At 42.2% G+C, this 25,272-nt stretch overlaps 1 protein-coding gene across 1 annotated transcript in view; it reads left to right on the forward strand.

Annotated features, from left to right (window-relative positions):
* Window positions 1-25,272, forward strand: part of LOC126267423 (nephrin-like) — a 1,327,372-nt gene that overhangs the window by 840,375 nt on the left and 461,725 nt on the right. The window contains exon 6 of the mRNA XM_049972675.1: window positions 10,957-11,108. Within this exon, the coding sequence (XP_049828632.1) occupies window positions 10,957-11,108 (152 nt within the window). The remainder of the gene's footprint in view (window positions 1-10,956; window positions 11,109-25,272) is intronic.

Consider the following 25,272-nt stretch of genomic DNA (forward strand, 5'->3'; position numbering starts at 1 on the left):
TGATATAATTTGAGATGAGAACGTCAATTTTCAGAAACAACAGCTGTGGGATAAAACAAAACCACATGCAGTTGCAACATCAATTCCGATTTTGCGTTGATGTAAGGGTGAGGATTATTGGTGACAGTCTGAAAGCATATTACAAGCAACCAAACAGGTTGACTGTTTCAAGGTATCTCTCGTTCCTATCAAACATTCCAACAAGGGCTAGAAATATGATTCACGCAAGGTTCAGCAGTATTCGGTTTCCACCGAAATGTCCAGACCTCACACGGACATTAAGTGAGCAATAGAGTGAATGGGAAGTTGTAGTACGTTGGCCAGCTGGTTCCCTAATCTTAATATATTGGAATTTTGGTTGTGGGGATACATGAATCGTTGGTGTACGTAAGCTTAATTACTAGAACGGTGCTTTACTACGGATGGACACCGTGTTGAGCACATCCTTTAGCGATGACTCACAAATGCAGGTCGTATGTAAGTGCAAGCACAATACATTTGAAGCTCTGCTGTTTCACAGTAACCGGAAATGTGTTTTTCGTTTCTTTAGTGCATTCTGTAAGTCTGTTACAACACCAAAGGGCCTGCTGTAGATGTGGTTCACGCTAGCAAAGATGAACAAGTGGTTACAGCTATTAAGCTATGCATGTTAGATCGCTAGTTCACTGGATATTATTTCGTGTTTTGATCCACACTACAACCTCTCAACATTTGAATTTTTTTTAATGATTCACAAAGGCTACCGATAACATCAGTTCATGTAGGGACATTTCCTGATTGTAGTTATAAAAGTGATGCGTTGTATCCGTCGGCTCAACCTCCAGAAATAGCATTTCATTTCGTTTTCCGCCCCATATTTTATCTTTGTAACAATACTCCGCTTGAAATACGTGAACATACAGTGAAAATAGGCTCCTTGTGTTGTTCGGTAACAAACTTGTTTCATTCACTGGTGATATTTCTTGTTCACAACGGTAATGACCTGGTTACATTTACCCTCAAACTAGTATTCATTATTATTCAGTGCTTTACCGCGTTCAGTTCTCCGACAGTGTTACTTGGTCGTTAACAGTGAAACACAGCAGTAGGAGACATTGCACATCATATGCTTTTTCAATGTTGTGAAGATATTTCCACAGAAGTAGGTGTTACTGGGGTAACAAACCGAATAAATCACATTTACACTATTACTCTGTAATGAACCGGAACTCTATCGACATAATTTAGAAGGTTACTCAGGCATATCATTGCTGTAGTGCAGATACACACGCTAACTCCACTTCCGAAAATATGTTGGCATCTACTTTTTTGTTCCATCACCTGTCTGTTACCATATCCTGAACTTTGCTCCCTTGCCAAATATTAAATGTAGATAGAGCGAGGGGCCTACATCTCTCAGCTCAAGTTACTTTTCACTCGTTAAAGATACGTGTAAGCCGTTTTCAGCTAGACGAACAATGGCGAGGTGTACAAAGGGTACACCACATGTAAATCTAATTATAAAATGATTGGTTTTTCATTTACAATGATGTATTTTTCGCATGATATTATAATAGTTTTCTCACTAAACCACTCATTGTGGGCATCAGAGTCTTTCATCGATATCTGTCCAAATAATAAACGTTGTGCCAGTCAGATAAAGGTTAACTGTCTCATATCCATGTTTGTTCGTGACTTTCCAATGACATGAAATTTTCTTTGGTAAGAAACATATTCAAACCATCGCAAGTCTAAAGAAAGAGCATGGCACTGCCTCTTACCACGGCGACGCAGGATTCCTTGGAGCCGGCCGGTGTGGCCGAGACGCTCTAGACGCTTCAGTCCGGAACCGCGCTACTGCTACGGTGGCACGTTAGAATCCTACCTCGGGCTTGGCTGTGTGTGATGTCCTTAGGTTAGTTAGGTTTAAGTAGTTCTAAGTCTAGGAGACCGATGACCTCAGATGTTAAGTCCCATAGTGCTTAGAGCCAGTTGAACCATTTGATTCCTTGGATAGTACCGTAAACTTCCAGGTGGCGGCCCACTCACCGGTAGCAACAACAGCACGAAACCACTTTATTAAATGTAATTTTACTCCCATGATTTCATATAATTAATACGTAGATATTTGACAAACAAGTGTTTCACAGATGCCTGTGTGGAAAAATTCTAGTAACCTTGAGGAAAAGTAACGAAGTTTCGTACGAAGAAACATTGGTGCCATAAAAATAAAAAAGTGACACATCACTGTACGATGTTTAAAAAGAGGCAGTTGTGTACTATTATTAAGCAGGATAATACTGGAATGGAAATGTGCTTAACTTGGCGTGTGAGAAGCCTGCATACCTACCATTAAATTGTGCGTTAGCTTGTTTGTTGCTCTGTAGTATTGCGTTAAGGTATATTGTGTTCCGCTGTTAGGCCAGAATATTATTGATAATTGCTACCAATCAGCTTTTGTCAGTTGATCGAATTACAGCTTCAGAAAACGCAATCACGTTTCGCCAAAACTGCAGGGTACGCCGCTGTTGCCGGACAGCCTCCAGATTTGTAAGATAACTTCCCAGCTGAAATTGGTGCGATATTAACTGCGGGACTACAGGCAGTACTGAAATTACGTGACACTCTGTAACATAATTACTGTGCGCTGCAGTTTCCGAAGTAGCATTGCAAACGCTGGAAATTTATTACTGAATCAATTTAATCGTACATGTGATTTTACCAGTAGGAGCGGCATGGCTTTTATTTAATAGCTGATCAAAGCTGTTGCGGAGCCCATTTTGTGACTGGTGCATAAGTGTGTTCTGTTATTAGAACCGAATATTGGCCGTTACACCACATATTTGAATGATTTTCCCCAACCAAAAAAGAGTGAACGAGTATCCTGTACTGACACGTAGTTTACGGTCTTTTCAAAACCCTGATTGTAATGTGGTCGCCACAGTTATTTGAACAGCAAACAGGATAAGAGTTTCTCGGTATCTAGACGCACAGGGTGAACTCGAATTTCGCCAGCTATATTTCGTAGGTTATTCAGGGATATTTACTGAGTATTATCGTGTAAAGAGTAGTTGATCTCCGGTCGCCCGTTACAATACGCCCTAATGTAAATAGTTTAGCACCCGCTGCTTCTCTCATTTGCGTAGTAATTTCAACAAAAATACTTTTATAAACATAAATTAGGCCTACTGAAACAGTATTATTAAGAAGCTGTTTCTTTTTCTATGCTGTTCGGACCAAGCAGATTTTTAAATAGCTTTCTTTGGTTTAGTTCACAAATTTGCGATACCTTCTAAGCTTTTCACGCTAATTAAGACCATAGAAGAACAGTCACCTGCAAATGAACTTCTGACTATAAAGCTATTCTGGTAGCTGCAGCCGGCCGCGGTGGTCTCGCGGTTCTAGGCGCGCAGTCCGGAGCCGTGCGACTGCTACGGTCGCAGGTTCGAATCCTGCCTCGGGCATGGATGTGTGTGATGTCCTTAGGTTAGTTAGGTTTAAGTAGTTCTAAGTTCTAGGGGACTAATGACCACAGCAGTTGAGTCCCATAGTGCTCAGAGCCATTTGAACCATTTTGGTAGCTGCAGTCGGAGAATAGTCTGCCTGGCTGGCTTGGGAGATGATGAGTCAGAGAATCAATGAGAACAATTTCTTATGTAGATATAAATTATGATTTACCCTATTTGTTACAGCAGTTACCTTTCTTAGTGTGAAAATATTTTCACAACAGCAAGAAAGACCACAACATGGAATACCCGAGAGTTCTTTTGGTGATATTTCCATAGAAACTTTCGTCCCCTAACACATATTTCTTTATTTGTAACAGAGAAGTCCAATATCAGTTTTCATGATTTAGCTTTGAAAATGTTATAATGTAACGAAATATTTTCATACATTTTTTTTTTATCCCCAGTTTTCTTACAGTTCATCTAACGACGTATATCTTGTCCTCAGTCTAGCACTGAGTGGATGTTCTTCTCAGGATTGTTGTACGTTAAAGTTGTTGATAAACACGTAGTGCCGAAGAGCTGACCGATGTGCGCTTCGTGTGTGGTTTGACTAAGTGCAGTGGAAGAGCAGCACAACGAAGCCTACACTGAGCAGTTTCCGCAGTGACGTCACAATAGTTTAGCATGTACTTGGGCTTATACTAGTATCCAGATGTGTTGTACGCCTTGATGAAGACACATTACAGTGACAGACAGTCGGAGAAGGTTGTGGGGCTGTTGCAGAGTATGTTGTGTTCAGAAATAAATGTTAAAAAACAAACCCGGTAGTAAGCAACGAAGTTATCCAATCAACTATTCAGAAATTGACCGCGAAAATTCAAGCGGAATGACATACGGCGCCGCAAAACGTGTTCTTCATTCATTTTCCTGATGTCGAAAGAAGAGCGATACAAAAATAGGACCTGAGACGGTAAGGATCGAACCCGAGCCACATACTGATCAGTCTCGTGTGCTATAATCTTTGTTTAGAGAACAGCTGACACTAAGTGTATCGGTCATGCCACTTGAATCTGCGTATCCAGCGACCTTATTGGCTAACTTCGAAGGTAAATATCTCTGAATTCAAAGAATTTTTTCTTACAAATTACAAGCCTCTGAAGCTATTTCTGATGAGTCTATGTATCTCGAGGTGGGGCTTCAACCAACTTATAGTAGATAATATGGTTTTTTAATGACGTACATAACTAACATATTTTGGTTTTAGAAGACAATAGATCGACTTCTCCCTAAGTGGAATAATGGACCTTTTTTCAGTAATATTGGAAAGAGGTTTCGAGGATGAGTTAAACATTGCATGTGTGGAACTTTATCAAACAGAAGAGAGATAAAGCACCGCTAAATACAATCCTGTGTTCAGTTGCAGATGCCCCTCAAACGCGAGTCAAATGATACCCAATGTAAGCAGACTTGTAACTCTAATACGCTTCAGCTACATCTACATCTACATTTATACTCTGCAAGCCACCCAACGGTGTGTGGCGGAGGGCACTTTACGTGGCACTGTCATTACCTCTCTTTCCTGTTCCAGTTGCTTGTGGTTCGCGGGAAGAACAGCTGCCGGAAAGCCTCCGTGCGCGCTCGAATCTCTCTAATTTTACATTCGTGATCTCCTCGGGAGGTATATGTAGGGGGAAGCAATATATTCGATACCTCATCCAGAAACGCACCCTCTCGAAACCTGGACAGGAAGCTACAACGCGATGCAGAGCGCCTCTCTTGCAGAGTCTGCCACTTGAGTATGCTAAACATCCCCGTAACGCTATCACGCTTACCAAATAACCCTGTGACGAAACGCGCCGCTCTTCTTTTGATCTTCTCTATCTCCTCCGTCAACCCGACCTGGTACGGATCCGACACTGATGAGCAATGCTCAAGTATAGGTCGAACGAGTGTTTTGTAAGCCACCTCCTTTCTTGATGGACTACATTTTCTAAGGACTCTCCCAATGAATCTCAAACTGGTAACCGCATTACCAACAATTAATTTTATATGATCATTCCACTTAAAATCTTTCCGCAAGCACACTTCCAGATATTTTACAGAAGCAACTGCTACCAGTGTTTGTTCCGTTATCATATAATCATACAATGAAGAATCCTTCTTTCTGTGTATTCCCAATACATTACATTTGTCTATGTTAAGCCTTTGTTCTAGAAACTAGTCAGTCACTTCTGGTGTTGTAGCAATCTTACATCGTCAATGGAGGGTGAACGTATGAGAATGCTAGGCAATCGCCAGGCAAGTCGACAATCAAACGCTGGCCTAAACAAGAGACAGAAGCCCATGGGCAATACGTTTACTCGTAAAATTACTTATACTCGAACATGACAAACTTTCAGGGCAGCGGGCGACTGTACATTGAAGACTTCCTCATCTTGTCTAGCAAACAAAACCGGTTTTTGCAAACATTATAAATGATTTCAAGTAGTAAAAAGCGTTATGAATAAAATCCAACGAAGCAATACGGAAAATAGATCTTACAATTAATATTTCAACAGCACTAAAACACAATCCACATGACACTTGTGCGACAAGGATTAACTATGGCAGAGAAATGCGATTGCTACACGCCAAAGCATTTCATTCAACATTTTAACGGAGGTGGCTTCAAAATTGGCTGCCGTGCTCTTAATAGTGTTCACGAAAACTTCAAACATTCCATGCAGATTTTACTTATCGATAAATTACAAAAACCGGGCAGATCAGTCTTCGCAATACGTATTCCTGGTCAGTAGCTTCTAACAGCAGTATCTCTGTCAGCAATAAATGTTGGGCACGTTGAAGGTTGCGAGCTCTATCGTCTGATCTCGTGTTTTCTACTGAAAATCTTGTGCTTGTAGTATTGTTAACTTTACTATTACAGAGACTGCCAAAACTTTATTTATTTATTATTGGTCCTGTGAGCAAAAAATAACTTACTTGGTCTTTCTGCTGCCACATTTTGATCTGCTGCATTCCATTATTTAACAAAAACATAAGAAAACCTATTATTCATGCTGAGTGCAATGCATGTTCCGTATGGCGGCTTCTGCTGTTGCTGCTGCTGCTGCTTACTACAACTACATATAACTCAAGAGAAAGGGTTTGGTCAAATTTAAACTCGATAAATGATAACCCAAACAAAAAAGCGATTCTTTCTCATTCAATGAACAAAACGCTAGAAGCTCTTTGAACAATCGCTTCGTTTGTAAATCTGCCTCCTGTGGCACTAAAGCAATATTAGAGATTAATCAAACTCTTGAGACAGACTGAAATACTTTTCAACTGACAGTGAAACAATTCCCTGACAATTATAAAAGAAATCAATGACAAAAATCAATACTTAATCTAACAATGGTTTCCCATTAAGAATTCAACTCCTATCATTATCAAAATTACCGTCTGCTGCTAGGCACATACACAAACCCTTTTCTTTAAATTAATAAGCGCGCTGCAAATTATAAAAAAATATCAACTCAATACCAAATCCTGTGTCGCTGCTGGCGGACACGGCGGTACGGCAGCTCGGCGACGACCCCTCGCCCAACACACGTGCTCACCGCAGCAGGCGGGCTCCTACACTGGCTTCAAAACTGTTACTAGTTAATCCGTGGACTGCAAGGCGCGACAACAATATCTTAGATTCCAGAGCTTGTGTATGCGCGCTGTAGCCAACCTTTAAATCCTAAGAGAGTATTGCCAACTCTCAACGTGATATATGGAATGTTTCATTCAAATGAGTCTGTACCTCGTATTACAAAACTTCTGTAAGGATAGGTAAGTAGAATCTTAGATAATAAGGTAAAGAGAAAACGACGACATTAAAACTTCAATAAAACGAGAGAGAAACACATAGATTCCAATAAGTTTGAAAATACATTCATTGCACTCTCATGAAGATAGATAATTTTACACAGCTGTCTGGCCTGTACATAATATATCATGTACTGTATAAACTGAAGAACAGGTTGTAAAATATGGGGCTCATGCAGGTGTCATGATACTAAAAAGAGAAAAAAGGCAAATACATCCCTCTGTGTTAACTATTAAATGTAGTCTTGGAAATCGGTTAAATGTGTTGGCTCCGATTCCCTCCTCTTTTGATTAGTACGGTGTTTGTTAATGACAGGGGCAGGAAGTATGAACTTAGTTTGATGGGGTTTAATCCTATCCGTCACGTAGCGGTAAAATAATTGGAGTCAGTAATATGATAAGTGGCAAATGGGAAGAAAAAGAAAGTAAACTATTTTTATTTCAAAAGCATTCGCCGAAACTGTTAGCACATTTACCGAACCGCGAGGCAAGCCGGCCAGTTCTATCAGAAGAAAATGTTTGCGGTGTCCTACGGGACCATGATGTTATCCGGATGTGGACCACTTCCGAGCAACTCGAGTACGCTACGGGAGTTTCTCCGGGAAGCGATAATATGTCCTCCATACCGTCCGGACCTCTCCTCATGCTGTTTTCATATTACTGGAGTCCTGGAGGAAGATAATCGTCGCCGTCGATTTGCTTTGGACAAAGAGGAGCAAACCTGGATACAACCATTGTTCGATAAACAACTACAACCATTTCTCCATGAAGGCAATGATAGTCTTGTTTCAGAAATGGAAAAATATGTTAAAGCCTGTAGAGATTACATTTCAAATTCTAAGCAGTTTACATACTTTTTACGGTTTCGTGCTTTAGCTGCTAAAAACGGAACCCTTGCACGATCTCTTTGGGGCCCGCTGTTTGTCCGACTGTTAGAACCATTTTGTCAAGAATGGGAAGACATATCATTTTGAAATTTATGTCACATACTGAGACCTATGGTCCACTTGCGGTATAAAAATATTTAAGCTTCTAAGTCAATGCAGTCCAAAGGTACGACTATTTACGACACATTTCTTGACACTCGGAAACTTACTCCTCAAAATGTATAGTGTACTTCCGGTTGGCCTAGAATAATGAAATTTGGCGAAAAGGAAAGTTTGACAGTATAAAGAAAGGATAAAATTTGAAAACTGTAGATCTGTAACAATCACCACGGGAAAAAATGTCTTCTTGTCGTTTCTTACCTGACTCTGTGTCTGTTCGTCCGTCTATTGAGGCCTATTCTTGTCAGAAACGGGTAGACTTATCATGTTGAAATTTACGTCACATACGAAGGACTATAGGTTCTTGGTGGTGTAGTAAATGTAAGAGTCTAAGTCGATGAAACCAGAAGCTACGGTCAATTAGGTCACATATTTTTGTACTGGGAAACAGACTCGTCAAAGTCTGTGGGGTACTTCCTATTCGACTAGAATCAACAAATTTGGTAAGTAGCAAGGTTTCACAACAAAACAGGGGAAATCCTAAAACTCAAAATTTATAACTTGATCACATAAAAAATTTCCATGTGATTTGTTATTGGACGTCGAACTTGAAATTAAAGCAATCAATAGTTGTATTTTCAGGCTAACGGAGCACCAATGGTAAAAGTTAAAATTTAAAACTTAACTGTCCATATGAAGAATTTCGGAATTTACCCATCACCAGATATCCATGAGTGATTACTGCATGCAGATATTATTTCGCAGAACAGTCTGCGAATATTGTAACGCTATATCTACGTGCAGTAATCGCTCCTGGTTATCTGATAGTTCATAAATTCTGACACTCTTCATATAAGCAATAAAGTCGTTCCTTGCCTGATATTTAACCTGTAAAAGCATCTCAAAAGCTTACTGTGGCTATAGAGAAACCGAAACTTGAAATGTGACATGAGACATTTTGATCTTTAACAAATCTCGTTGTCCTCCTCTTCGCTTCAGTTTTCATCACAGGTCAGTTTAGTTCCAGTTAATATTGTACCATACTTCCATAACATTTCCAGGAACACTATCTTCTCCGTTCAGGAAGCTATGTACAGTTGAAGCCTACCCTGTCCCGTCTCTTAAATGATTTGCATATTGAAAAACCTTTCATCCAAGGGTTGTAATTTACATGAATTGTGGGGTGGTAAACAATGAAAGACTAGACCACTTTCTCTTGTAAGATCACGCAGTTAAAGACATATTGGGTGAATCGAATGTAAATTCGACAACAAGAAGGACAAGTGATTTTTTGTGGTATTAGAATACTTCAAAAAATTCTAAAGCGTTCTAGAAGTAACTCATACGTGATGTAGACCAGGTCTCTAGAGGCAATCCAATCTCGAACTTTTATTTTTTCCTCATCCTTGGTAAGATAAGCAATCCTGGCCTGTTTGTTTCAGATGCAGACATGCAGGCGACTGCTGTAATTGTTTCTCCAATTTCTGAAGACGTTGCTTCTCCTACTTGCCTGGTCCTTAAGCGCTGTTATTTTCGAATAACTTTTAAAACCATCTGACAAGCCCGTCAGCTTGCATTTATCAAAGATATCATTAAGGAGAGAGTTAAACTGTGCAACTGTTACTTTATTAAATGCCATTTTCTGGCGTGCGTGTAGATGCCGTAGTAAACTTAGTAACAAGTCCTTTAACGCAGTCCTGCCCAGGTGGAGAAGTTTTTTTATCGAACAGTTGGTGTAAGCCATTTACGTCTGCTCGTTGATAGGCCAATGACCAGAAATCTGTCATCGTTATACCAAAGAGACTGCTCTCCATTGATTTAAGGTACGCTACCAATTCGCCATCTCGATCTGCAGTGAATACATTTCAAGTTTATCCATTTTATTTGTCAACTCAGTTGCCATCATTATCCTGAGCTTTACGAACTTATTTTCCCACAGTTGACTGGGTACGTTGAGTTCCTAAGATGCTTTTAAGAATGCTATTTACAAGATAAAATACCTGAAGCTAACATTTCCAGCGATTTAACATCCCACGGTTGTCCATCAGTCTTTCTAATGTAAGATCGCAGCAACTGGAGTGCCAGCGAGAATAAAGAAATAAATTATGTATTTGAAACATAAAAAAATTATCTGGCAGAATGGTACGCTATCTCTTTGTGCCTCATTCTGTTTCCGGTTAGCAATTTTTTTGGACGTAAACTACCATTTCCAGCGATTTAACATCCCATTGTTGTCCAACAGTCTTTCTAATGTAAGATTGCAGCATCTGGAGTGCCAGCGGGAATAAAGAAATAAAGTATGTATTAGAAACATCAAAAAATTGTCTGGTAGAATGGGACGCTATCTGTTTCTGCCCCACTCTGTTTCTGGCTAGCAATTTTTATGGGATGTAATAACTGACGGAGTCAAACGTATAATATACCTAACGTATAGCGATTGGCATGCTGTATAGGATTATATGGCATTTAAGAGTGTGAACGTAACAATTAATGGCATAAATTCCATTGAAGTTAAACAACATATATCGAAACAAAACTGCAGATATAAATGACAACCGTTCACTTTCAAGTTGCACACCAGACTAAGTCCAAATGGGTGCCACACCTTTACTTCCATTCAGAGACGTAGCTCTCAATCTATGTCTGTGTAAGACAGACAGACAGGTGACGGCATAACGCTCCTGTTGCAGTGAGACCGCTGTGGGCCAGCATCATGGGCGAACGCATTCCCCTGTCGGCGGGCCGCCCGCACGACATCCAGTGCCGCAGTGCGGGGTCGCGGCCGCCAGCCAACATCACGTGGTGGATCGACAACGCCGGCATCGATGCCCTCACGCACAAGGTAGGCCCAGCTGGTGATCACTGCAGTTTGAGTAGAAACCACAAATAATGAATTACATTGCGTATTGTCCACGGCTTAAACCTGCCGAATGTCTGACATATATCGGGTGATCAAAAAGTCGGTATAAATTTGAAAACTTAATAAACCATCGAATAATGTAGATAGAGAGGTACAAATTGACTCACATGCTTGGAATGACATGGGGTTTTCTTAGAAACGAAAAAATACAAAGTTCACAAAATGTCCGAGGGATGGCGGTGGACAGCAAAACGCAAGTAACGGCTACCGTGACGGGTGATAGGTACGCCGGTATGTTACAGAATCGCATCATCCCCAGCCTGGCTGATAAACACCTGCTGGAACGTACGATGTTTATGGAGGATGGCGCTCCACCCCGTAGTGCTATACGCGTGAATGATCTCTTGCGCGCGTCGTTTGGTGATGTTCGTGCGCTCAGCCACCACTTTCGTCATGCTTGGCCTCCCAGGTCCCCAGACCTCAGTCCGTGCGATTATTGGCTTAGGGGTTACCTGAAGTCGCAAGTGTATAGTAATCGACCGACAACTCTAGCGATGCTGAGAGACAACATCCGACGCCAATGCCGCACTATAACTCCAGACATTCTTTACAGTGCTGCTCACAACATTATTCGTCGACTACACCTATTTTTGAGGAATGATGGTGGACATATTGAGCATTTCCTGTAAAGAACATCATATTTGGTTTGTCTTACTTTGTTATGTTAATTATTGCTATTCTGATCAGATGAAGTACCATCTGTCGGACGTTTTTGAGCTTTTGTATTTTTTTCGGTTATAATAAAACCGCATGTCATTCCAAGCATGTGTGTCAATTTATACCTCTCTATCTACATTTTTCCGTGATTTATTCAGTTTTATAATTTATACTGACTTTTTGATCACCCAGTATACTGGTTTCAACATTTTGTGTGCTTCTCTAGCATTATGATATTCACCTAGATCATCTCGAGCTTTGGATCCAATACCCCTTATTGCAAGCAGCGGTGGACTATCACGTAAAACTGCAATTTTAGTTTCTTGAGGTGGAATGTATTTATACAGCAAGTGTAATCTTCTCATTCAGTCACTCATTGACCATACAGGTACCGAAAAGGAAGATAACAGAGAGCAGGCCGAAATACTGAATTCCATCATTATGAATATACAAAGTAGTAGATACTGAGATAACCTGTAGCGGAATTGAAAAATAATCTCTTAGTAGTGGAAAGACTTCAGTATCTGTAGGATTATACGAAAGAATTTGCTCCCCATGTAGCAGAAATTTATCGCACTTAACTGGAGCAACGAAGGTTACCTAGCGACTTCTTAGGCCATTCCCGTTGTCAAGAAAGGTAATAGGGCAGATGCAAATAATTGTAGGCTTACATCGTTAACGTCAGTTTTTTTGTAGAATTAGAAATATGATTTATGCTCAAGAATAACGACATTTTTGGAGAACAAAAATCTTCTCTATAAAAGTAAACAGAGTTTCCGCAAGCAGAGATCTTGCGAAACTCAGCTCGTTCAGCTGCTTTATTAAATACATAGTCCTGTAGACAACTGCTCTCATGATAGTGCCGTATTCCTTCACTTCAGGAAGTCATTTGACACCGTCTCGCACTGGTGTCTAGCGAAAAAATGCGAGCTTACCAAGTATCGGACCAAATTTGCGACTGAGTTCAGAACTTCCTTGCAGGTAGAACACAAGTCTGCCTTAGCGCCAACAAAATCGACATTTTTAAAGGTAATTCTCAAAGTACCCCAAGGAAGTGTTATTGAACCGTTACGTGTCCAACGTATGTAAAATATTTAGCAGAAAGAGACGAAAGCTCTTTCACTCTGTTTTCAGATGATGTCGTTGTCGATAAGAAAGTAACGACGCCATAAGATAACATAGATTTGCAGAATTAAATGCAGGCCCTGGTTAACCCTGTACGTAAATAAATGTGACATATTGCGCATACATGGGAAAAGAAATTCACTACTGTACAACTACACTATTAACAACAGATTGCGGGAACCAATATATATCGTGAAATATGTAGGAGTAACTATGCAGAGCGACCATAGGCAGCCGTTGTGGCCGAGCGGATCCAGGCGCTTCAGTCCGGAACCGCGCTGCTGCTACGGTTGCAGGATGGAATCCTGCCTCGGGCATGGATGTGTGTGACGTCCTGAGGTTAGTTAGGTGTAAGTAGTTCTAAGTCTAGGGGACTGAGGCCATCAGATGTTAAGTCTCATAGTGCTGAGAGCCATTTGAATATTTTGAGAGCGGCCATAAGGGCAATCATCACAGTAAACAATCAATAGAAAAAGCAGACGTCACACATATTTGCAGGACAGAGACTCAAGAACATGTAAACTCATCCACGAAAGAAGTGGCTTAAAAGGCGCTTGTTCGACCGATTCTTGAATTATGGTTCTTGTTCATCAATGTGGGATGCTTACCAGATAGGATTGATAGATGAGATAGAGAGGATGCAACGAAGAGCGGCGTGTTTAGTCACGGGGTCGTGTAGTCGGTGAGGGAGCTTAGAGAGACGTTCAACTACCCCCAGTGGCTGAAGCTGTAACCGAGAAGTTGTGGATTACGGAGTGATTGACTATTGAAATTTCGAGAGAGTATTTCCCAGGAAGAGTCTAACAATATAATACTTCTTGCCTCAAAGGTCTCGCGAAATGACCACTGTGAATCATTGGAGAAGTTAGAGCTAACATAGAGGTACATCGACAATCACACTATGCGCTATTCGCGAGCGGAAAATTGAAACGCCAGAATTAAGTCAAGAATCAGCCCGCGCGGTTAGCCGATCGGTCAAACGCATGGATTTTCGGAGTGGGAAGAAGCGCCTGGTCCCCGGCACGAATCCGCCAGGTGGACTTGTGACGAGGTCCGGTGCGCCGGCCAGTCTGTGGATGGTTTTTAGGCAGTTTTCTATCTGCCTTGACGAATGCAGGCAGGTTCCCCTTATTCCGCCTCAGGTACACTGTGTCGGCGATTGCTGCGCAAACAAGTTCTCCACGTAAGCGTACACCACTCTACTACGCAAACATAGGGGCTACACTCGTCTGGTTTGAGACGTTCACCTGACGGGGGTCCACCAAGGGCCGAACCGTATAATAACCCCGGTTCGGTGCGCGGCGGTGGAGGGGTTATGTGGACTGCGGTAGTTGACGTGGGGTTGTGGATCACTGCGGCTGCGTGGGGGGAGGGGGGGGGGGCACGAAGCCTCTCCGTCGATTCTGGGTCCCCGGTTAACATACAATACAACTCAGCAATGAGTCTCCTAACCAAAGGGCTATTTCCGAAACTCTTGTTTTATGACTGTCACTCGTCACTTAGGTTCAAAAAATGGTTCAAATGGCTCTGAGCACTATGGGACTCAACATCTTAGGTCATAAGTCCCCTAGAACTTGGAACTACTTAAACCTAACTAACCTAATGACATCACACACAGCCATGCCCGAGGCAGGACTGGAACCTGCGACCGTAGCAGCCCCGCGGTTCCGAACTGCAGCGCCAGAACCGCACGGCCACGTCACTTACGTATTTGAATTGAGGACATCTTGTTGTATTCATGAGCGTCGCATGATAAGCAATTACTTGCCAGGCCCGTATTCGAGCTTGCATCGCTTCAGTAACGTATACTGTGCTTGTCCACATGAAACGACGTGCCAGATAGGTTTAAAATCTGTAAAACGCAAAACGGAGTAATAATTATCATTTACAGGCGTTAGGTTTAGAGATGGAAAACTTCTCCATACTCAAGAACTAGTTCACTGGTGATCGATCTTTAATGTGAACCGTCCAGTTTACTAGTTTATCATTGATGGTATATAGTATTTACGGAAATTGCAGTGAAATAATAGAACGTGACGCACAAAAAACCGGCTGCGAGTACAGACTGCTCGCCAATTACGCACGATTTGTTGAGCGCTTATAGCAGAATTGATAAACATATAATAATTAGGCAGTAAAAAAATAACAAATAAGCTAATGCAAACAACAACTTCGAAACATGAGATGACGATTGGTGCTCGACAATGAGCAGTCTACTACTCGGGGCAGATTTTTTGTGCGCCACCCTGTATCACTGAAATAGTATTGTAGAAGATATCATGTTCTCTTTACAAAATATGACACCAGACACTCGATTATGGAGCGCGGGCTTCATTCGTTTGGTGTGCCTTCCGTAACAAAAAAATGTTAAAATGTGTGTGAAATCTTAAGAGACTTAATTGCTAAGGTCATCATTCCCTAAGCTTACACACTACTTAACCTAAATTATCCTAAGAACAAACACACACACCCATGCCAGAGGGAGGTCTCGAGCCTCCGCCGGGACCAGCTGCACAGTCCATGACTGCAGCGCCTCAGATCGCTCGGCTAATCCCGCGCGGCGCCTTCCATAACCATGAAGATGGTTTTACCTTAGATCGAAAAAAGATGGAAAATGGCCATTCGTGTGTGCGGTGCCGAATTTCTTCGCATGTGTAATTATTAAAAAAAACTTGTTTTTTTATAAGGAGCTCTTCTGCTGTTTGTAGAAATAATGAAGGAAGCTGATATGCCCTTTTGTTACCTGGAAAGATGTATATATTACACACAACGTAATTTTTATGGAATTTACGTAATTATAAAATCCATTTTAATTACCGGTCGTGGAAGCTGAGTAGAATACGAAAACAACCGGAAGCCCTTAGTTCAAAATATGGTTTGAAACAGATCTAGAATGGGCGAGCGCAGCGAACGAAACGAACAACTCGATATGGAACTAACTAGGAGCAGTCGGCAATGGATTTGAGACTAGTGGCCACGCGAAAAAGGACGAGTCCGGCCGAGGGAGACCGAGACTGACGGGAACGGGACCGAGGCTGGAACGAGACCGGCCGACGTACTGTTGCGGGAAGTAGACCGACCGTTTCCCGTTTCCGGGAACTATAAGTAGAAAGCCGCGACAGAAGTGATCTATGAAAGACCGTTCCTTACAATTCTTTCCTCGCTTCTTCCGTTCATGTTGGTGAACCGTTCCTTTGGACTCGTTAGTACGCGAACGATCCACTTGTATTTAATTCCGCCACTCCTGGTCTCGCGGTAGCGTTCTCGCATCCCAAGCATACGGTCTCGGGTTCGATTCCCGGGACGTCAGGGTTCTTCACCTGCCTCGAGACGACTGGATGGTGATTTGTCGTCTGCATCATCATCATCATCATCATCATCATCGTCATTCATCCCCATTACGGTCGGAGGAAGGCAACGGCACACCACCTCTATGAGGACCTTGCCTAGTACGGCGGTGCGGGTCTCCCACATCGTTCCCCTACGCTACGTAAAGAAGCGTGGGACTTCATTTCCAGACGCGTTCATAAAAGCATTTCCTCTATTAGCTTCATGTAACATGCGGGTTCACATGTCTGAACCACACTTAAGGGTTCTATTACGCACAACTGACACGATATGGACGTGATAGAAGTCACCGATACTTGATTGAACAAGCAATTCCATGACTGGTTAGGCATTTAAATTACGCTATGCAATAAAGTATTCCATTCCCCACTAGCTGGACGAGCGCTCGGTAACACTCGTGCTACCTCTGCTTTACTGGTTCATTTCATTTTGTGTTCTTGAATTTTCATTATTTTGTGATCTAATCACATTAACCACATATAACGTCTTTCCATTGCGCGTTTTTATCTATTTTGGTTGCCTAATCGAGCATGGTATCTTTATTTCTTCTTCTGATATCGAACGAGCTTGATGTATCGGTACGAATTAACAGATTACTCAGCTAAATGCATATCCAGAGTCTATGGAATTAACTAAGGAAATGATGTTCAAAGCATACGCCAGTTACGAATCTGCGAATCACTTCCATTACTTTAAAATTTCTGAAATCACTTGTACAATATTCGGTATAATACGATAAATTCCACACTAGGACATAAAACGTCCTGCTAATAACAATTGTTTGCAAATTAAAAGCTCCTTTTGCAGACAGTCCGCTGCCTGACAACGGACAGCATTAGTATAAGTAAAACGGTGCAGTTAATTTGACGCTTTAGACGAGCGGGACTTGCTGATTCACATTTCTGTTGTTCGTTTTAACTTTTCAAACCGATTTATTATTATTATTATTATTATTATCGTTAATTCCCCATTGAGGAGAGCATTAAAACACAAACCGATTTATTTTATTATTTTCATAACATGTTCCCTGTTTTATTTCCCAACTAAACTAGTGAGTAAGTTAAGTGTATAACACTCTGAGATGCGTGGTAGTGAGTATGTAGATAAAATGGATGGCTATGCGAAGAAAGTAATGTACTAACCAAAAATACGTAAGTATGAAGGCAATTGTTCCGAAATTGTTTTATAAATTATTAACGAATATTTTCACACATAACAAGTTGTTGTCGGTTCTCAGGTCCATTAGAACATGTGTTTTACGCTACAGTTCTACATATGCTACTGCGTGACCGACCAAAAGACGTAAACGTTGAGAAATGCCATCAGTTGATTTCTGTAGAATAGTGACAGGTCAACTGTGAACCTCTCATCCAGTTAGTCCAGAGAGCGTGGATTTGATCGGTACAACAGTCCTTTGGCCCCAGCTCACAAGAAGAACTCACGAGGACTGAGGTCGGGACTTCTCGGAGTCGATTTCTGGGGCCCTCGCAGTCGTAACCAACGTCCTGAAAAGTGCTCGTTCACCCACTCACGAACGATGCTGGTAAAATGAGGTGGTTCTCTGTACACTTGTTAAAAACGGAATATCCACTATGTTGCCTCATTGTGTCTCGCAATATGAATGGACGAATGAGACGATCCGCGATCATATCGCACCAGACTGTCAATTTTGATCGACTTCCTGATTTTTCAGTTGTCGTTGATGAACTTGTTTTTGCCAAATGATGTCCATTATGTTTAAATGGTTCAAATGGCTCTGAGCACTATGGGACTTAACTGCTGTGGTCATCAGTCCCCTAGAACGTAGAACTACTTAAACCTAACTAACCTAAGGACATCACACACATCCATGACCGAGGCAGGATTCGAACTTGCGACAGTAGCGGTCACGCGGTTCCAGACTGTAGCGCCTAGAACCGCACGGTCACTCCGGCCGGCTCCATTATGTCGATTGACGAATCCTCCATCTTGAAACACAGTCTCATCACTCCAAATAATGTTCTTGAAGAAAAGTGGCGAATCGTTATGCCGTGACAGCATAATTTACCCATATTCCATCCGCCTGTCACAATCTTCCAACGATAGTTCCTGAATTCACTGGAGTTCCCAGATCAGGTTCTACTTTAACACATCACGCACCGTGAGCCTGTTAATTCCACTCATGAACTGCCTGGCGAGTTGATTTTACAGGACAGCACGTGAAGATGGCCGTCAACATCGCTATATTTTCTGAAGATGGCGCCACCGAAGGTCGTCCTCCTCATGGTTTATGCACAAATCGGTATCCTGATATGACATTTCCTAATGGTTTCAGCATCAAGTGTGGCATGAAGGTCATGAACACTCCGCCATAGTCGCAGAACAAGGGCTGCAGTTCCCAACACTTGAAACAGCGAAGCGACCTGGGGGCGATCTTGTGAAGTCAACTTTCCTGTCATCTCGTCATTCACCGGAAGAAGATGCTATGGATCGTTCAGATATGCTAAGGCATTCTATATCATAACGCAATAACGTTCATAATAATGAGCGATAATCACAACTTAAAATTAGGGAGCGCTTCTCATCCACCCGGTAATACTTTCATATTCAGTTGTTGGTAGAATGACTGTTCAACTAGAGTAACTTCTTACCAGAAATCATAACGTGGGAAACTAGTGCTTAAGACAAATCTAGTTACCTAAAGAATTCAGTGAAGAATATACGAGTTTCAACTTTGTCGATAGTTGAATTTTTCGAAACATGATGAGAAATAAGTAGAGATAGTAAATTTTTTTTGCCTGTATTAATGTGTTCAGAGACCATTTACGAGGATAATGTTACAGTTTTCTTCTGCGCTTCAGCCCAATTTTACAAAATGATGTATACAATGGTCTCCCTTCACGTCGTCGCCTTTCCCGGGAAACACGAGTAGAGCTTGCCCTGTGTGACTCGCTCCGCAGCCGCCCCTGGAGGCCCGCCCCCACACTTAGGGTCGAGGCCGGTGCCTTTCTGCCCGCCTGCGCACGCTGCCAGAACTACGGCGGCGCTGTCTTTGCGAAACTTTGAACCGCCGGCGCAGGCAAGCGAAAGACGCACCCTGGCGTGGACAAGTCGTCTTTCACGGTCCCCTGTTCGTCGGAGAGCGCTCTATCCTCGCAGTTCACCTTACGGGACGCCCCAGAAAAATTAAATATAAACGCTTTCATCTGTGACTGCTAAGACATGTGAAATATGACCTAAACAATTCAAATATGGAACCGTGAAGAAATTTTATTGTAATTGGTAACCTGATATAGTGCGAAAAATGAAAGGTTATTTGATAATCCCCTCAATGCCCGTCCATTTGTTTTCAAATGTGCAGGCATAGGAGTTCCTTTCCTTGAACTGATATTTCGGCCGTACACCTTTCGGCCATATTCTAAGATTCGTGATAGGTTTAAGCTACACACATTCTCGTAAGTTATTTCAAGTACGAGGGCCGGTTTACTACATTTCAATCCACGAGGTACACAAGGGCCGGAGAATTTCTGGTTCTACGTTGGATACGTACAATGATAATGATGCATCAGTATCAGCAGCACTATAATAACCTCTCTGCATTGATATACCAACCTCTGCCGAACTTCTAATCATTCAGTGTTTTGCCGCCGAACTGTCTACCCAGGACTTACGCATCACCGAAAAAATAATACAACCATTCAGAGGTTTCCAGTTCACTCAAAAATTCATTGTTGCAGCAGTGAATAAGGAGTACGCGAAATGGCTACAGTTTAATAGCACAAGCGGTTCAGGGGTACCAGGTAGAGACCCATGCTGAAACACCCTTATTAGTACGCAATGAAGTCTCCACAGGTGGCACTGCAAATGGCTGATTCTGGCATCTGGTTGATAGTACAGATGGTGAATACTGTAGTGGAATACGTTATGCCACGCCTGCTCGACCAGTTCACGCAGTCCTGTAAGAACTGTCGGTAGACGAGTTAAACCAGTCACTTCCCATCTCATCACATCCTACACAACCTCGATTACAGGCAAGTCCTGAGGTTTTGTTGACCTAGGAGGTTGTTGCACAGCTTTCAGCGTGAGGTTCGGATGTAGTGTGATGGCGAGCATTATCCTGTTGGAGTAACACATCACCTTCCTTTTCCAGGAACGGCAAAAATTTGGAAATTTGTGGTGAAGACTATGGGAACAAACTACTAAGGTCATCGATCCCTAGGCTTATGTACTACTTAATCTAACTCAAACTGACTTACGCTACGGACAACACAGACACGCATGTCCGAGGGAGGACTCGAACCTCTGACAAGGGGCGCCGCGCGAACTGTGACAAAACCCCCCTGACCGCACGGCTACCCCGCGCGGCTGAACGGTAAAATAGTGGGTCTAACAACACTTAACGCGTACCGAGCTCTGGTTAGCCTCTGCTGCGGAAACACTAAAGTAGAACAATTACAGCTTATCGCGCCCCCAGACCATGAGACTTGGTGTGGGGCCAGTGTGTCTATGACGCTTTCACTCTACAAGACGGCGCTCATCACGTCTATAGCGTACGCGCAGACGACCACCATTTGCGTCTAGGCAGAATCTCCTTACATTTCTGAGGACCACGGCGATTCATTTCATCTTCCAATTGATCCTTTGACAGCACCAGTCGAACTGTGCACGTCGAAGATATGGCGTGAGTGGAAGACTGGCTCTAGCTGTGCGCATGCCCGTAGTCCCATTGATAATAACTTATTTTGCAACATTTCATGCTGACGCGTCTGGCCACACAAGCCCTCTTATCTTGTACGATGTAGATGTAGATGTAGATGTAGATGTACGATGTACGATCTTCCACTGATGCTCTTATAGTATAACAATCTTGGCGGGCGTCCGTGCTGTGTGAACATCCAGAACCTTGTCTATAGTTGTGAGAGTGTTCACGTGACGCAGCACGGCCAACTTGTGAGACACTTCTGAGAAAGGACCGTCCCGCCACTCGGATAGCGATAGTTTGACCCCTTTCTAACTCAGTCAGTTGGCTCTAGGAAGCTCATCTCCGTGGCACGGTAGCATGCTTGATTCACAAGTTGGCACTACACTGAGCCTTCTGACTGTGAGCATTCCCTATTAAGGGTCAGGCACAGATGGCGCTCTGGTAGTTATGCCAGTGCGCTATCTCTTGGCGGACGACTCTGAAACAATTGTCAGTACATCTACTACCCCCAAGTTGGCTCATGCCCTCATCAGGCTAAAATCGACTTCGTTCCCCAGGGAAGCGTCCTGGGACCTCTACTGTTCCTGATCTATATAAATGACCTGGGTGACAATCTGAGCAGTTCTCTTAGACTGTTCGCAGATGATGCTGTAATTTACCGTCTAGTAAGGTCATCCGAAGACCAGTATCAGCTGCAAAGCGATTTAGAAAAGATTGCTGTATGGTGTGTCAGGTGGCAGTTGACGCTAAATAACGAAAAGTGTGAGATGATCCACATGAGTTCCAAAAGAAATCCGTTGGAATTCGATTACTCGATAAATAGTAAAATTCTCAAGGCTGTCAATTCGACTAAGTACCTGGGTGTTAAAATTACGAACAACTTCAGTTGGAAGGACCACATAGATAATATTGTCGGGAAGGCGAGCCAAAGGTTGCGTTTCATTGGCAGGACACTTAGAAGATGCAACAAGTCCACTAAAGAGACAGCTTACACTACACTCGTTCGTCCTCTGTTAGAATATTGCTGCGCGGTGTGGGATCCTTACCAGGTGGGATTGACAGAGGACATCGAAAGGGTGCCAAAAAGGGCAGCTCGTTTTGTATTATCGCGTTATAAGGGAGAGAGTGTGGCAGATATGATACACGAGTTGGGATGGAAGTCATTACAGCATAGACGTTTTTCGTCGCGGCGAGACCTTTTTACGAAATTTCAGTCACCAACTTTCTCTTCCGAATGCGAAAATATTTTGTTGAGCCCAACCTACATAGGTAGGAATGATCATCAAAATAAAATAAGAGAAATCAGAGCTCGAACAGAAAGGTTTAGGTGTTCGTTTCCCCCGCTCGCTGTTCGGGAGTGGAATAGTAGAGAGATAGTACGATTGTGGTTCGATGAAACCTCTGCCAAGCACTTAAATGTGAATTGCAGAGTAGTCATGTAGATGTTCTGACAGGTGTAGTATTTTTTCCGGCATTGTATATTCTATTGCAGTAAGCGCACTGACGCGGCTGTAGAGTTTAACATAACGTATGTGCTATAGCTGCAGTCTGCGAACCCAGACGAGATATGGCCAAAATATCACTTGAAGAAATAGTTTTTCTACGTCTACAGCCGACAGCAAATGGTTTAGTCAATAAGTCCAGAAAATATGAAGACGTCCCTCGTATTGTCCTGTACGTCGCATGTTTACCGTACCAGTATATTTACGATGAGGGTCATCGGTTGAACATATTTGGTAAGCTCCGCTTGTTACAGTACGTGCATCTAGGCGCTAGAAACAACTATCCTCACCCTGCAATGTGTTTCATTGCACCAGGTGTCATGCCATTTCATTGTTTGCAGAGAAGAGTAATCAAGGCCAGTGGCTACAAGCGAAATCTCTAATTGGCGTTTGTTGCTTTCTTTGTCTAATTTACGTATTGCTGCTGCAATATCATCAAACAAACAGATTAATGCTGACATTACTGCACTTTGGTCACCTGGGAGAGTACCCGGTTCGTCTGTGGTAATACTCACCGCTACAATTTGACTAGAAGGAGGTGCTGGCTGAGGTGACACACGATGAAGCATCATGAAATCGTTAACTTGGGTAAATACCTTAACACTATGTATACTATGTATAGAAATTGTATAGGGGCACCAACGGTTCACTATAGTACCTAGCTTCAGTTAAATGTAGTTTTTAGTAGTTATGCAGAAGTGACGATGCTTGCATTGAATAGACTAGCCTGGAGCACTGAATCAAACTGTCTTAGGACAGAAATCCACAACAACACTAATTTAAAAACATTCAGTTTAAAGACAGTTTTTTGTGGAGTCTTAGCAGAGTCGTTTGATAAATTGATGAATGGTACGGTAAATTAATGGTGTATGGTCCTAATATCATCCAAGATTATCTGTTGTGGAGAGTCCTGTTTAGCTGACTTTCTCAGTAAAAATATCATTGTTGAATCCATGACGTATCAGCGATCATTAAAGGAAATGATGATTAGACTACGTTTTGCTAGTTCATTGAGCTTACTCTAAGGAAGGTCTTACGTTCGGTTGAAGCACCACTTCCAAGGCAAACTGCGCATTATTTCAAGTGTAATTTGTCAACAATATTGTGAACGTATTCTGCTACGAACAATTTAAATGATTTGTTTATCTCCAAGTGAAAGAATTTACTACATGTTAACTAGCTTATGACAGCACATTGTTTACATCGTCAAACGGACGCTTAGATTTGAATGCGTTGATGATATGTAATATAAAATAGCGTACCAGCTCAGTTGCAAAACTAATTTGTTGGAGGAACTATTCTGATATTCACCAGAAATAACTATAGTCACTTCCTAAGAGGTTTTTTAATTCCTACGCAAAATAGGTTATTTGACAATATACGTCTTCCTGGCAATATATCGGTTGCCATTTAGAGCCGCTGGCAATCATGACTTTCAGCATACTATCGTTACATTATACTAGAACTTTTACAGTAATTGACAGTGAGCGAATCGTTACTAGCGTATTAGTAGTGGACTGGCATGCTTGATAGATGCATTGTCATTCATTTTCAAGGAGTAAGCGCTCCGATGTATTGTAAGTTCGTTGGTTATAAAACTTCTGGATTTGGAAGAATACCTAAAGCGTTTCTTTATTGCCACCTGTAGTTTCATAGAGAAGAATCATAATCGTACCTTCATAGGAGTCTAAAAGTCTCTAAATACTTTTTGAAGACGATTCATTACAATACTATCAACAGAACTCTATTTTGTTTAATGCAGAAAACGCATAGGACGAAAAATCGACAATTGGGGCCACGCCCTCGCGAACAAGAGTAATGTTTCCATCAGCTTTCGATATCAGTTGTGACGCGGAAGACACACTCGATAGAGTCGTAACAAAAACAATGCTTCCAGTAGTCAGAATTTTTGTAAGTGCACTATTTTTATTTAAAATGCTCTTTAACAGCTGGCATGCAGTTAGAGAGACAATTATTACCAGTTACTTCAATGAATCATGTAGCAAGTACATGATTATACAGTAAGGAATTTATAGGTAATTTCTCTGCTAGTATAAAGGAGCCAATCACCAACATAAACCTGTTTCAAACGGCAACATTCTTAGAATAAGTCGCCACAAAGTACCTTATACCCTCATTGTAAAAGCAGTATGGCTTGTAATTCAATATAAAGACAATAATTTAATGAACAGAGATAATATTGCGTCTCACTTATTTACCCTAAACCCCCTTGACGAATTGTATTGATGACAACAGTTTCTAGTCCCAAGAATATAAGAGACTCTTCGTGGGATAAGGCAAAACTTCTTTCGCCTTTGACCATTATCCTACAGATTTAATACGAGAAGCACACCTGATAAATCAAAGCACACACGCGTATATACACTCCTGGAAATGGAAAAAAGAACACATTCACACCAGTTTGTCAGACCCACCATACTTGCTCCGGACACTGCGAGAGGGCTGTACAAGCAATGATCACACGCACGGCACAGCGGACACACCAGGAACCGCGGTGTTGGCCGTCGAATGGCGCTAGCTGCGCAGCATTTGTGCACTGCCGCCGTCAGTGTCAGCCAGTTTGCCGTGGCATACGGAGCTCCATCGCAGTCTTCAACACTGGTAGCATGCCGCGACAGCGTGGACGTGAACCGCATGTGCAGTTGACGGACTTTGAGCGAGGGCGTATAGTGGGCATGCGGGAGGCCGGGAGGACGTACCGCCGAAATGCTCAACACGTGGGGCGTGAGGTCTCCACAGTACATCGATGTGG

This window comes from Schistocerca gregaria, chromosome 4 (genome assembly GCF_023897955.1).
Source record: "Schistocerca gregaria isolate iqSchGreg1 chromosome 4, iqSchGreg1.2, whole genome shotgun sequence".
NCBI classification, from domain to species: domain Eukaryota; kingdom Metazoa; phylum Arthropoda; class Insecta; order Orthoptera; family Acrididae; genus Schistocerca; species Schistocerca gregaria.